This window comes from Falco cherrug, chromosome 1 (genome assembly GCF_023634085.1).
Source record: "Falco cherrug isolate bFalChe1 chromosome 1, bFalChe1.pri, whole genome shotgun sequence".
Taxonomy (NCBI): domain Eukaryota; kingdom Metazoa; phylum Chordata; class Aves; order Falconiformes; family Falconidae; genus Falco; species Falco cherrug.
The window spans coordinates 93,515,597-93,527,171 of record NC_073697.1 but is presented as its reverse complement, the minus strand read 5'-3'; the positions used below and the strand labels follow the sequence as shown (position 1 = coordinate 93,527,171).

Genomic DNA, 11,575 nt, shown 5'->3' with positions numbered 1-11,575 from the left:
CCTGCTGGCATGGGGGACCTGGAGAGACCATGTGGGTCTTGCAGTTGGGGCTAGGGATGCCTAGACCCATCCCAGCTCTGTCCTCTCCTCCCAGCTGGCACAATGCAGAGGACACTTCCCAGAGCACCCTGTGCCACTGCTGTGATGCTGGCTGTCCCCCTGATGACAACTTCCCCGGAGAGCTGCCAGGTACTGGGGTGGGGATGTGGTGGCCCCTTGTGGGTTTGGGGTCTTGGGGGGGTGCAGGGTGTGTGTGTACCTCCAGGGGCTGGGACAAGCTGTATTGGTCATCTCCTCCCACAGGGTTCCCAGGAGAGGGGATGCTCCACCGGGAGATGGTTGGACCATTGCTGGTGCAGAAGGAGAAGGTGCCCTGGTATGAAGGTGAGCAGACACCCCCAACCCTCTCCCCATGGCCCCAGATTCACCATCGTGGGTGCTGAAGCAACCTCTGAACCCGCCGGGGTATTTTTCCTCTCTTCCCAGCACCTTGCCGTACGATAAAGAGGTTCCTGCTGGCCGGGCTGGCCCTGGTGGGCAGCGCCCTTGTGGCAGCCACCCTGGTGGGGGTTCTGCTGGCCCTGGCTGTGGCCATGTGGCGCCTGGGCAGGCGCCAGTGGCCAAGGCGGCAGTGGCCGAGGCAACGATGTCCCTTCCAGGCTGAGCTGCAGAGCGTGGTGGGGGCCCTGGTCCCCAGAGAGACTGAGAAAGGGGGTGAGCTGGATCCAGAGTACCGCAGCCTGGCACAGAGCTCGGTGTGAGCCAGTGGTCCCCCTCCTTCCCAATAAAAGGTGGTTTTCTTTACTCTAAAGCTTCTCCTGGTGGTACCACATGAATGCCACCACAGGCTGGGGCCATACCACCACTCCTGGAAGCCACATCTGGTACCAGGAGGTACCACCAGGCATGGTGGCATGGCCCCAGCCTGTGGTGCTGGGGGTGTCTTCTGGTTGGGGGAATTTGGGTTCCTGGAGGCACTACTGAAGATCTTGGACATGGTAGCAGCTCCTTGGGGACAGTCACCAGGATATCCCATGAGGCTGGGAGTGGCTGTGGAGGGGTTCCAGCTAGGCCTGGGGGTGCTGGTGGGGTGATCAGGGCTGCTCTGAGTCTGCAAGGACCACCCCCCTCTCAGGGTGGAGATTACCTGGAGTTTGGGACCCAGCCAGACCCAAGTGTCCCCTCCAGGAGAGGATGCAGCAATGGGTCCCTGCTGGCTCTGTCATGGCTGCGGTACCCAAGCATCACCCAGCATGGGGTCAGGGTTGAAATGGTTTATTAGGACCAGCCATGGGACAGGGGGGGCAGCTCCCAGGCCATCGCTGGAGCAAGGGTTCACAGTAGGTGGGTCACAGCACCCCAAGATCAGCAGTGTTGCCTCAGTTTCCCCAGACCAGGGGGGCTCAGTGTGGCGCCGGGGGCTCTCCTGGCGCCCCATAGAGCTTGCGGAGGCTGGAGTCCATCAGGAAATCCACAGTCCTGCAGCAAGAGAGAGGATTGGTGGGGTCCTGGGGGCTCCCTGGGGTATGGTTAATTGGCTAAGATGAGGAGGGGCTGGCTGGAGCTGTCCCCAGTCCCCCTGGGACCTGTCCCTAATGTCCCAGAGGCCCCAGCCCCCCCAAAACCAGGCTTAGCGCAGCCTCACCTCGCTAATCCCCTGCTCAGCCCCTGGCTCCCGCTAATCTTCATTCCCATGGGGCCATGACCTGGCTGGGCCCTGGCAAAGCCCCTTTGGCGCAGGGACCCCCTCCCCAGTCACCCCGTGCTCCCCCAGCCCTAAGCCCATACTGGGAACAGCTCCCCTGTGAGGAGAAGCACTTCATCCCTCTGGCCTGGGATGGGGGGATGCCCCGTGGGATGCAGGGATGGGGAAGTGGTACCCACGTGTCCCCAAGGGGGTGTCCCTTACCTGTCGATGGGGGTGATGATGAGGGGGATGGCACCCAGCCCCAGGGCAGTGGTGGTCCACCGGCGCACGGGCAGTGGCCAGCGGGTGAGGGTGCCCAGCAGGGCCAGCGAGGCGGCGCAGAGGCGGTTGATGGTGAAGCCAGGGATGGCCACTGAGGCCAGGCTCTGCCAGACAAACGTGTCCACCACAGCCACCCCTACCCGCGTGGCCCGTGCGGGGTCCTGTGCATGTTCCTGGGGGTGATGGAGGGAGGTCAGTGGTGAGGACAGCGGGTTGGGGGTGGGGGCAGTGTAAGGGGTGACACTCACAGTGGCAGCTTTCTGGCCCTTGTCGATGGCGTCAGCGGTCACGTAGGCGGTGGCCACACCGTAGCTGGCCCACACCACCTGCAACGGCACCAGCGGGCGGAAGGACTCGCCCACCTCGTTGGCATAACCTGGGGGTTGGGGGGGGTCAATGGGGCCAGAGACTGGCCATGTCCCTGTGCTTCCCCACTGCGTGTCCCCATTCCCCCAGGAGGGCAGCAGGGGCATGGGGGTGTTCGGAGCAGTTGCATCACCTTGGGACAGCTAGGGTGACACGGCTGGCGCTGGCACTGCTGTCTGTGACTGGTACCCAGTGTCAGTGCATGGTACCAGTACCCTGTGTCCGTGCTGGTGGCAGTGACTGGTGCTGGGTGTCAGTGCCCAAGGACAGGTGTCAGTGTGTGGTACCACTGCTGCGTGTCAGTGCCTGGTACCCGGGGGGTGCCCACCATCAGTACCCGGTGCCTGGGGGCGTGCCCGGTGCAGCTCCCGGTGTCGGTGCCCGGTGTCAGTGTCTGGTGCCTGATACCCGGAGGGGGGGGGTGTACAGTTCCCCGTGTCAGTGCCCGGTACCAGGGGGGGATGCCCAGTGTCAGTGCCCGGTACCCGACATAGCACCCGGTGCCTGGGGGAGCACCCGGTGCGGTTCCCGGTATCAGTGCCCGATACCCAGGGGGGTGCCCAGCGCCCGGAGAATGCCCAGTGCCCCGGGGGGGTGCCCGGTATCAGTGCCCGATACCCAGGGGGGGTGCCCAGTGCCCGGAGGGGACCCCGGTGTCAGTGCCCGGTGCCCGGGGGATGCGCAGTGCCCCGGGGGGGGTGCCCGGTGTCACTGCCCGATACCCAGGGGGGTGCCCAGTGCCCGGAGGGGACCCCGGTGTCAGTGCCCGGTGCCCGGGGGGATGCGCAGTGCCCCGGGGGGGTGCCCGGTGTCACTGCCCGATACCCAGGGGGGTGCCCGGTGTCACTGCCCGGTGCCCGGGGGTGCTCACCCAGGTAGCGGACCCACGTGTCCCGGTAGCGGTCAGGCTCCGCCGCCCCCATGGCGCGCTCCCGCCGCACGCCCCGCCCCTCCCCGCCCGCGTCACCAGGCCCCGCCCCCCCCGGCGCGGCGAGACGGCGACAAGGGCGGGGCCGGGCGGCGCTGCGTCACGTGGTCACGTGGCGGGATGTGGGGCCGAGGCGGGGCCAGCGGGGGCGTGAGGTGTGGTTAATGGGGATGGACCAGCCCGTGGGGCGGGGGGGGAGCAGCAGGGGCCGGCTGGGGGGCTCGGGGGGGTCAGTAGGGCTTGGGGGGGGGGGGGGGGGGGCAGCAGGGGCTGGCTTGGAGGGTCAGTAGGGCTGGGGGGGGGCAGCAGGGGCCGGCGGGGGGGGTCGGTAGGGCCGACTATGGCGTGGGGGGGCAGCAGAGGCCGGCTGGGGGGGCCGGTAGGGCTGGCTATGGGGTGGGGGGCAGCAGGGGCCGGCTGGGGGACAAAAACCAGAGGAGACCCAGCTGAGTCCATCCCTTTACTTCCCCCACCCCACGCAGCAGCAGCTGGGCACAGGACCCACATAAGGCACGGGGGCGGGGGGGGGGGGGGGGGGGATGACACCCACATGTGCTCTGTCCCCCTCCGGCCCCGCTCACCCCCCACCCCAGTCCATGTGCTTGGGGGGGGGCTCAGCCCCTTCCCCATCCTCCCAGCTGCCGTGCTGGGGCAGGGGGGTCACTGGCCCATCCTGGGGGCACAGAGCGGTGGGGGGGCGTCGCTAGGGGCTGTGGCTGAGCCCCACCTCGCTGAGCTTGTCCCCCAGCTGCTGGATCTGCTGGGCGGAGGTGGCGTCGGGCAGCAGCACCTCCACGCTGTAGCTCACCTTCTTGGCGTGGAGGTAGCTGTAGGTGTTGTCGAAGCGCAGGACATCTGCGGGGAGGAAGGGGGGTGTCAGGGGCGTGGGGAGCAGCCGGGGGGCCGTGTGTGTCCCCCCAGCCCCATGCCCCCCCATGCAGGGGGTGTGCTCACAGATGCCAGGCGTGGAGCAGGTGAGGGAGCCGTCCTCGGGCACCATGTGGGCGTTGTAGCGCTGGTTGGGGTACACCTCGGTCATGTCGCCTGCCCGCTGCCGCTCCCCGACCTTGGTCTTCAGGTACACCCCGAACCCCACATCGGCTCCCTCCGACCTGAACTGCCACCTGCACCAGGAGAGCTGTCAGGCTCCCGCGGTGGCGTGGGGGACACCCACCGTTGTATCACAGCTCTCTCTTCCCCGTGGCATGGAGCCCCCTCCCCACCTGAGCCCCCTCCTCACCTGAGGACGCAGCCGGGGAAGAGGATCTCGTACTCGACCTGGTGGGATGAGCCGCGGCTGACCACCACGGTGTGCTCGTACTGCTGCGCCAGCTGGTCCCGCACGTAGTAGTGCTGGGGCACGTCCCCCCCGTAGTTGATCTGGAAGGGGATGGAGATGGATGTAGGGATGGGGGGACCACCCCTGCAACCCTGAGGAGCTCGGGGGAAGGGGGCTTCTACCTTGCTTGGGCACTTGGGGTCCCCGTCGGGGTCTGTCAGGGTGCCCCCGTATTCCACCGGGATCTGCCCGGGGTCAATGTATTTCTGCAGGATCTCCTTCCAGTTGGCTGGTGAGGTGGAGGACGGCGGGGTTTAGGGGGGCTGTGAGCCCTGCAGCGAGCCCTGGCCCAGCCAGGGACCACCCCCCAGGGCTGAGGTTTCACCCCTGGGTGGGATGAAAGCAGAAGGGGACACGGCACCCCGTTTTTGGCTTCCACCGCACCCCTCCAGCTGGGGAGACCCTGGGGAGGGGGTCAGGACTCACATCCCAGGACCACGACCTTCTTGCGAGTGTCCTCACTCAGGAAGTGCTTGACGAGGTTGTAGGCAACGGGGAAGATCTTGGGGGCTGGGGGAAGATGGGGGGTGTTAGGGTAGGGGTCAGCACCCAGCCAGGGGGAGTGGGACCCTGGGGCCAGACTCACCCTTCACAATAAACAGGCGCTTCAGGGACTCGGGGTAGTTCTCCTCGAACATGGACAGGAGCTGCAGGATGGGGAGAGCTTCAGGTCATCCCTGTGCCCCATGCACCCACCAAGGCACAGGGGGGAGCGCAGCAGGGTGCAGGCTGGGACCCCCACCCCAAAGCGCTGGAGGGGTGTGGGACACCGGCAGGGACCCGCCCCACATCATCTCTCGGGGCACGAGCTGGCCCACATCCCTGCATCCCTGCTGCAGCCTGGGGACAGCAGTGGCCCCCAGCGGGGGAAGGGGGGGCGGGCAGGGAGCCCCTCACCTCCCCGTACGTGTCCACAGCTGGCTTCCAGAGGTGCTTCAGGCCCAGGCCCTCACAGTCATAGACCATCATCACCATCTCGATCTTCTTGCCCAGCTGGGACAGGAGGACAGGGGGGCTCAGCTGGCATCCACCCCCTGCAGGGACTGGTCCCCCCCGGGCCAGAGCTCCCTCCCAAGTGCTGGTGTGGGGAGAAGGGGCATTGTGGGCTGGTGTGGGTGCTGGGATGGGGACACGGGCTGGTGGGGATGGACAGGACATGGACTTGTGGGGCTGGCAGGGACATGGGCTAGTGGGGATGGACTGGATGTGGACTACAGGGCTGGGTAGAACATTGGGTTGTGGGGATGGACAAGGTGTGGACTTAATGGGACTGGCAGGGACATGGACTGAGGGGGCTGGACTGGACATGGACCCATGGGGCTGGGGAGGGCACTGGCTGGTGGGGATGGACCAGACATGGATTTATGGGGCTGGCAGGGACATGGGCCTGGGGGGCTGGTGGGGACGTGTTGGCGGGGACGGTGGGGAGCTGGGCTGGTGGGGATGGACAAGAGTGGGGCTGGTGGGGCAGGCAGGTGCCCACCTTCTGGCTCTGCTGCTCACACTCCTGCCGCAGCACCTCGCAGTCACGGAACTTGTTCTTGAGCAGGTCCTGCTTGGAGGCGGAGAAGAGCAGCCCCTTGGCATCCAGCGGCCCGATGATCTCGTACCAGATGGGGCAGCCCTCCCGGTCATAGCCACACATTCCCCCTGACATGTACTTCTTGATCACCTGCGGGAGACAGCAAGGGGCTCAGGGGGACCGCGCACCCTCCCAGGGAGGGGACAGTCCCCCTCCGTGGACTCCCACCCCGGGGCTGGGGACACCCACCTCAGGGGCCTCCCAGGCGATGATGTTGTCGGCGTCCATGTGTTTGCGGACCTCGACATGCTGCAGAGGGGGCAGAGCAAGCTGGGGTGAGGGGATTTGGGGACCCCCCATCCCATGGGATGAGGGACACCCCATGGGAGGGTCACCCTTGTTGGGAGAGGCTGGTGGCCCATGGCGCACTGTCCCATCCCAGGTGACAATGGTGGTATGGCAAGGTCCCCCCCAAAAAGCGGGGTGCCCCTCTCACCTTGCGGAGCATCGCCTCTGACTTGGGCAGGTCGAAGCAACGCGCTGCAAGACAGCAGAAAGCTCAGCGCCACTGCTGATGTCCCCAGCCCCACAGCCCCCCATGGGGTCTTCCAGCCCCCACCACATGTGCCCCCCCCCCCCTGGGGTTACCTCGGAGCCATTTCAGGAGGAAATAGTCATCCTGGGAGGGCAGGGAGGGCAGCACGTCCTTCAGGTTCTCCCGAAACTGTGGGGAGAAGAGGGATCATTGGTGGATGGGTCCCTGCTCCCGCCCCAAAAGCTCCAGGGCTTCATGTTTGTGTACCCCTCCCCCTCAAAAAAAGCCCCATCCAGGACTGGGACTGTCCCAGGAGAGAAGGGGCACCCCGTGCCCCGTCCCTGCCACCAGGTGCAGCCACAGTGAGTGGCCATCTCCACTTTCCTCCCTGGCAGGGGACTGTCCCCAGGCCAGCCACTGAGCACCGCCTGTCCCCAAGCCGATCCTCTTGCTAAAGGTGTGAGTGGGGGCTGCCCCTGGCGAGGGTCCCACAAGCCCTTGTCCCGCAGGTGGACCAACCCCCTCCTCTGCCATCACCCGTGGCATCCTTCGGGGCTGAGCCAGTCACTGGTCGGTCACTGCCTGTCCCCCTGCTCTGGTGACATCCCAGCGGTTCACAGCCCCCCTGGGTGGCCCAGAGCAGGCAGGAGGGTGCAGAACTGGGGGAGTGTGGGGGTGCCGGGGCACCCTTGGCACGTGGCCCTGCTCACCCCAGCAAAGCCCCAGCCCAAATCTCCGTACCAGTCCAGGACCTCGCCTTAATGAGGCTGATTAGATTATCTCCCGCTGAATTTAGGTGTAATTAAACCCGGGATTAGCTTCTTCACCCTGAGAAAAACAAGGTGCCGGCGGACGGGTTTCGCAGCTCGCCTTTCTCGCCCACCCGTTGCCGCCTTGGCACTGGGACAGTTTCGGCTCCGCACCCTGTGCCTGCTCCCGGTGCCGGGACCCCAGCGGGGTCATCGCCCATGTTTTGGCTCCGCACCCTGCGCCTGCTCCCGGTGCCGGGACCCCAGCGAGGTCATCACCCACGTTTCGGCTCCGTGCCCTGCGCCTGCTCCCGGTGCCCGGTGCCGGTGGGGTCATCGACCGCGGCTGGAGTTTGGCTGGGCTGGACGGGCACCCATCAGATAACGCGGCCGCCTGCCCTCGTGGTGGGGTGCGGGGATGCGGGTGGGGCCTGGCACCCGGCGAGGTGCCGGCGAAGGCGTCGGAGGTGGCCTTGGGTGGCACAGCCACCCTGGTGGGTGACCGACCACCACTGGTTCGGCCGGGCACCCCCAGCCCCGGGAGCCCTGCCGGGGGTTTCCCACCCGTCGGTGGGACCAGCAGGGAAGATGGGAGAGGGATGGGGGAGCTCGCCGGTGCCCGGTCCCGGGGGGGTGCCAGCGGGATGGTCCAGCCGGTGAGACCCCCAGGGCCCACCCAGGCCGGTCGTTCCCCAGCGGGCAGCGCCGCGGGGGGGGCTCACCGGTGAGACCCCCAGGGACTCCCCGTGGGCGCTGCGGGGCGGGCGGCGGCGGCGGGCGGGGGCGGCCCGGGCGGGGGGCGGGGGGCGATGCCCGGCGCCGCGCAGGCAGAGGATGGCGGAGCGTGTCGGGGCGGCTCCGCCCGCCCCCCCCGGCATCCCCGGATGCCGGTACCGGCTCACCTGGGCCAGCGCCTCCGCCTGCCGCGGGCTGAGGTCCCCGACGCGGCCGCTCATGGTGCCGCGGCCCCGGGCGGGGATGGCCGCCTCTGCCGGGCGGCCCGGGCGGCGGCAGGTTGCGGAGGCCCCGCAGCACCGCCCCCGGCCCGCCCCGGCCCGCCCCGGCCCGCCCCGGCCGGCCTTGGACCCTGCCCGCCGCCCCCTGCCCGCCCGGTCAGCGCCCGCCGCCGCCCCGGAGCAGGGCGGGGCGTGGGGGCGGGGCTGTGGGGGCGTGGCGGGGCGTGGGGGGTACGGGGGCTATAGGGGGTACGGGGGCTATAGGGGGTACGGGGGGTATAGGGGGTATGGTGGGGTTGGGGCCATGGGGGCTATAGAGGCCATGGGGGCTATAGGGGGTATGGCAGGTATGGGTGCACGGGGTTATGGGGGCTATAGGGGTCATGGGGTGTATGGGGGTCTGGGGGCTGTAGAGGGTATGCGAGGTATGGGTGCATGGGGGCTCTACGGGGTATGGGAGCATGGGGGGTATGGGAGGTCTGCAGGGTTGGGGGATGTGGGGGCTATAAAGGCTATGGGGGCTATACAGGGTATGGGAGGTACGGGGCATGGGAGTATGGGGGCTGTGGGGGGTATGGGAACATGGGGAGGCTATGGGGGGCTATAGAGGCTCTGGGGCTTATATGAAGTATGGGACGTATGGGTGCATGGGGGTATGGGGTCTATGGGGGGTACGGGGGCTATAAGGGGGTACAGGAGGTATGGGGGCATGGAGGGTATGGTGGGGTGGGGGGTCTGGGGGCTATGGGGGCATGGTGGGTATGGGGGCTATAAAGACTATGGGGGCTATATAGGGTATGCAAGGTATGGGTGCGTGGGGGGGTATGGGGGCTATAGGGGTCATGGGGCATATGGGGAACATGGGGGCTAGGGGGTACAGGGGGTATGTGGACTATAGGGGGTATGGGAGCACAGGGGGACTTGGGAAGTATGGGGGGCATGGGAGGTTTGGGGGATATGGGGGACATGGAGGGGCAGGGGGATTATGGGGGGGTATGGGGGGCACGGGAGGGTATGGGGGGTATGGAGGGACGTGATGGGGTATGGGAGGGTACGGGGAGGTATGGATCATGTGGGGGACATGGCAGGGTGTGGGGCTATGGGGGTATGGGAGGACACGGGGGGTAGGGGGGCCATGGGGTGCGGGTGGTAAGTGGGCAGATAGCAGGGAGAGGGACAGTGACAGGAATGGGAGATGGGAACAGATGTGGGAGTGGGGATGGAAGGTGGGGCAGGGCAGAGGACAGAGGTGGGGACAGGGTGACAGCTCAGACACAGGGGCTGGCGCACGGGTGAGGCACTGGGGAGAGGGGACAGGGACAGGGCAGAGGCACCATGGCTACTGGGCTCCCCCTCCGGCTGCCACCTCATGTACGGTAGCCCTGGCTCCCCAGGGAAGGGGACCTCCCCGAGAGGGGGACCCCAGCTGGGGAGGGGGCCTGGCCAGGAGAAGGGGTCCCGGCCAGGAGAAGGGGTCCCTGCAGGGGTCCCACAGCCCCAGCCCTGGTGGGGTTCTGAGCAGGGGAAGGTTCTCCCATCCTTACTGTCCCCTCGCAGGAGTGTCATGTGTGTCCTGTGGGGTTGTGCACATCCCGTGGAGCCACATGTCCCCCATGGATGTCCCATGGAGCTGTACACATCCCATGGAGACATCCATGTCCTATGGACGTCCCATGGAACCATACATGTCCCTTGGAGCTGTGGGTGTCCCACGGAGCTGTGGCTGTCCCATGGACCCACAGATGTCCCATGGAGCTCTGCATGTCCCACAGAGCCGTTTGTATCCCATGGACCTATGGATGGCCCAAGGAGCCATGCACATTCCATGGAGCCATATGTGTCCCTTGAAGCTGTGGCTGTCCCATGGAGCTGTGCGTGTCCCATGGACCCCTGGATGTCTCATGGAGCCATCCACGTTCCATGGATGGGTGTCCCATGGAGCCATATGTGTCCCTTGGAGCTGTGGATGTCTCGTGAAGCCATCTATGTCCCACAAACCTAGGGATGCTCCACAGAGCCATTTGCACCCCATGTGTGTCCCACGATGCTGGTCCCACACTTGTGTGTCCCCCTGTGGGGCAGTGCTCAGGGCAGCAGCCCCCCCACGCTCCCATTTTGGGCTCCTCTATGGAAGCCGCACAGGAACCCGGATGGGTGACCACCTTCCACCGCGCGGCTCCGGAGCTGGATGGGATTCCGGGCTGTTGTTACACGGGGATGTTTTGCTGTGCGGTTAAACCGGCTCCGGTTGCCGGCTGTGGGCGGAGGGGCCTTGCCCGCCCTGAGATTAAACCCCCGCAATTGCAACAGGGCTGGGGACGGGGGGGACACCAGGGTCACACCCAGACCTGTCCCGTGGGCATCCAGTGGCTGTGGGAACTGGGATGCCATGGCACTGAGTCCCCATCCCCGGCGTGGCCCCTGCCAAAAGCAGGTCAGCACCGGGACCTGTGCGACGGCTAATCCTCCCGGCAAATCCCCACGCTGGCACGTGCCAGGGACACGTGGCTGGAGCAGGACCGGGATGGTGGCACCGGCAGGGCTGCCTGGCACATGCCAGGATGGGGATGGTTGGGTGGGGGGTGGTTGAGATTTTGGGGTACTGGGGTGTTGACGTGTGCCCGTGTCACCCAGGCGTGTGCCCACGCATGTGCCGTGGCGGCTGTGGCCGTGGGGTGCAGGGATGGGGTGCCCATGTGTGCAGGGCTGTGCATGTCCCTGTGCACCCATGGCTGTGCCCCTGAGGGCACGTGTGTCCCCGTGGCACCCATGTGTGCCCCTGCACCCGCAGGGAAGCAGGGCCATGGGGGGTAGTGTCCCTATGCCAGTCCCTGTCCCAGGGCTGGTCCCTGTCCCTCTGCCACCCCTTGGCCTTGGCTCGGCCCTGGCTGCCACTTTCTGTCCCTGTCCCTCTCCTGGTCCTGGTCCCAGTCCCTGTCCCAGTCCCTGTCCTGGTCCTGGCCCGTGTCCCTAGCTCGGCCCTGGGTGCTGCTCTCTCTCTGTCCCTGTCCCCAGTCTCGCTCCCAGTGCCGGTGCCAGTCCCTGTCCTGGTCCCCATCCCCGTCCTCACCCCTGTCTCCGCTCCCGGTGCCGGTCCCTGTCCCCGTGCCAGTCCCCATCCCCGTCCCTGCTCCTGGCCCTGCTCCCGGTGCCAGTCCCTGTCCCCGTCCCCGCTCCCGGTGCCAGTCCCTGTCCCTGCCCCCGCCCCTGG

At 67.0% G+C, this 11,575-nt stretch overlaps 2 protein-coding genes across 5 annotated transcripts; both read right to left on the bottom strand.

The window, feature by feature from the left end:
• Window positions 1-1,259: 1,259 nt before the first annotated feature.
• On the bottom strand, window positions 1,260-3,363 carry MTFP1 (mitochondrial fission process 1; the record flags this gene model as incomplete). The annotated part of the gene is made up of 4 exons (XM_055701733.1): window positions 1,260-1,479; window positions 1,910-2,142; window positions 2,218-2,345; window positions 3,207-3,363. Coding segments are annotated over 4 exons (594 nt in total), but the record flags the coding sequence as incomplete, so codon positions are not given.
• Window positions 3,364-3,709: 346 nt separating this feature from the next.
• SEC14L2 (SEC14 like lipid binding 2) lies at window positions 3,710-8,446 on the bottom strand. Of its 4 annotated transcripts, none has more exons than XM_055700639.1 (12): window positions 8,311-8,446; window positions 6,773-6,848; window positions 6,621-6,664; window positions 6,374-6,433; window positions 6,086-6,274; window positions 5,500-5,595; window positions 5,189-5,249; window positions 5,029-5,112; window positions 4,725-4,831; window positions 4,504-4,643; window positions 4,218-4,387; window positions 3,710-4,118 (listed from the first exon to the last, which is right to left on the bottom strand). In XM_055700639.1, the coding sequence occupies exons 1-12, from the start codon at window positions 8,362-8,364 to the stop codon at window positions 3,967-3,969; spliced, it is 1,233 nt and encodes a 410-aa protein (XP_055556614.1). In that variant the 5' UTR covers window positions 8,365-8,446; the 3' UTR covers window positions 3,710-3,966. The 4 variants fall into 4 exon arrangements, with proteins under 4 accessions (XP_055556614.1, XP_027669635.2, XP_055556618.1 ...); XM_027813834.2 differs by lacking the exon at window positions 8,311-8,446 and adding an exon at window positions 7,487-7,580; XM_055700643.1 differs by lacking the exon at window positions 8,311-8,446 and adding an exon at window positions 7,401-7,419.
• Between the last annotated feature and the right edge of the window lie 3,129 nt (window positions 8,447-11,575).

Excerpts from the sequence above, each read along its gene's own strand:
- SEC14L2 (XM_055700639.1), bottom strand. The coding sequence starts at position 8,364 with ATGAGCGGCCGCGTCGGGGACCTCAGCCCGCGGCAGGCGGAGGCGCTG. Across the intron at positions 6,665-6,772 it reads CCTCCTGAAATGGCTCCGAG|CGCGTTGCTTCGACCTGCCC; the intron begins GTAACCCCAGGG and ends GCTGTCTTGCAG. Across the intron at positions 4,832-5,028 it reads GAAGGTCGTGGTCCTGGGAT|CCAACTGGAAGGAGATCCTG; the intron begins GTGAGTCCTGAC and ends CCACCTCACCAG.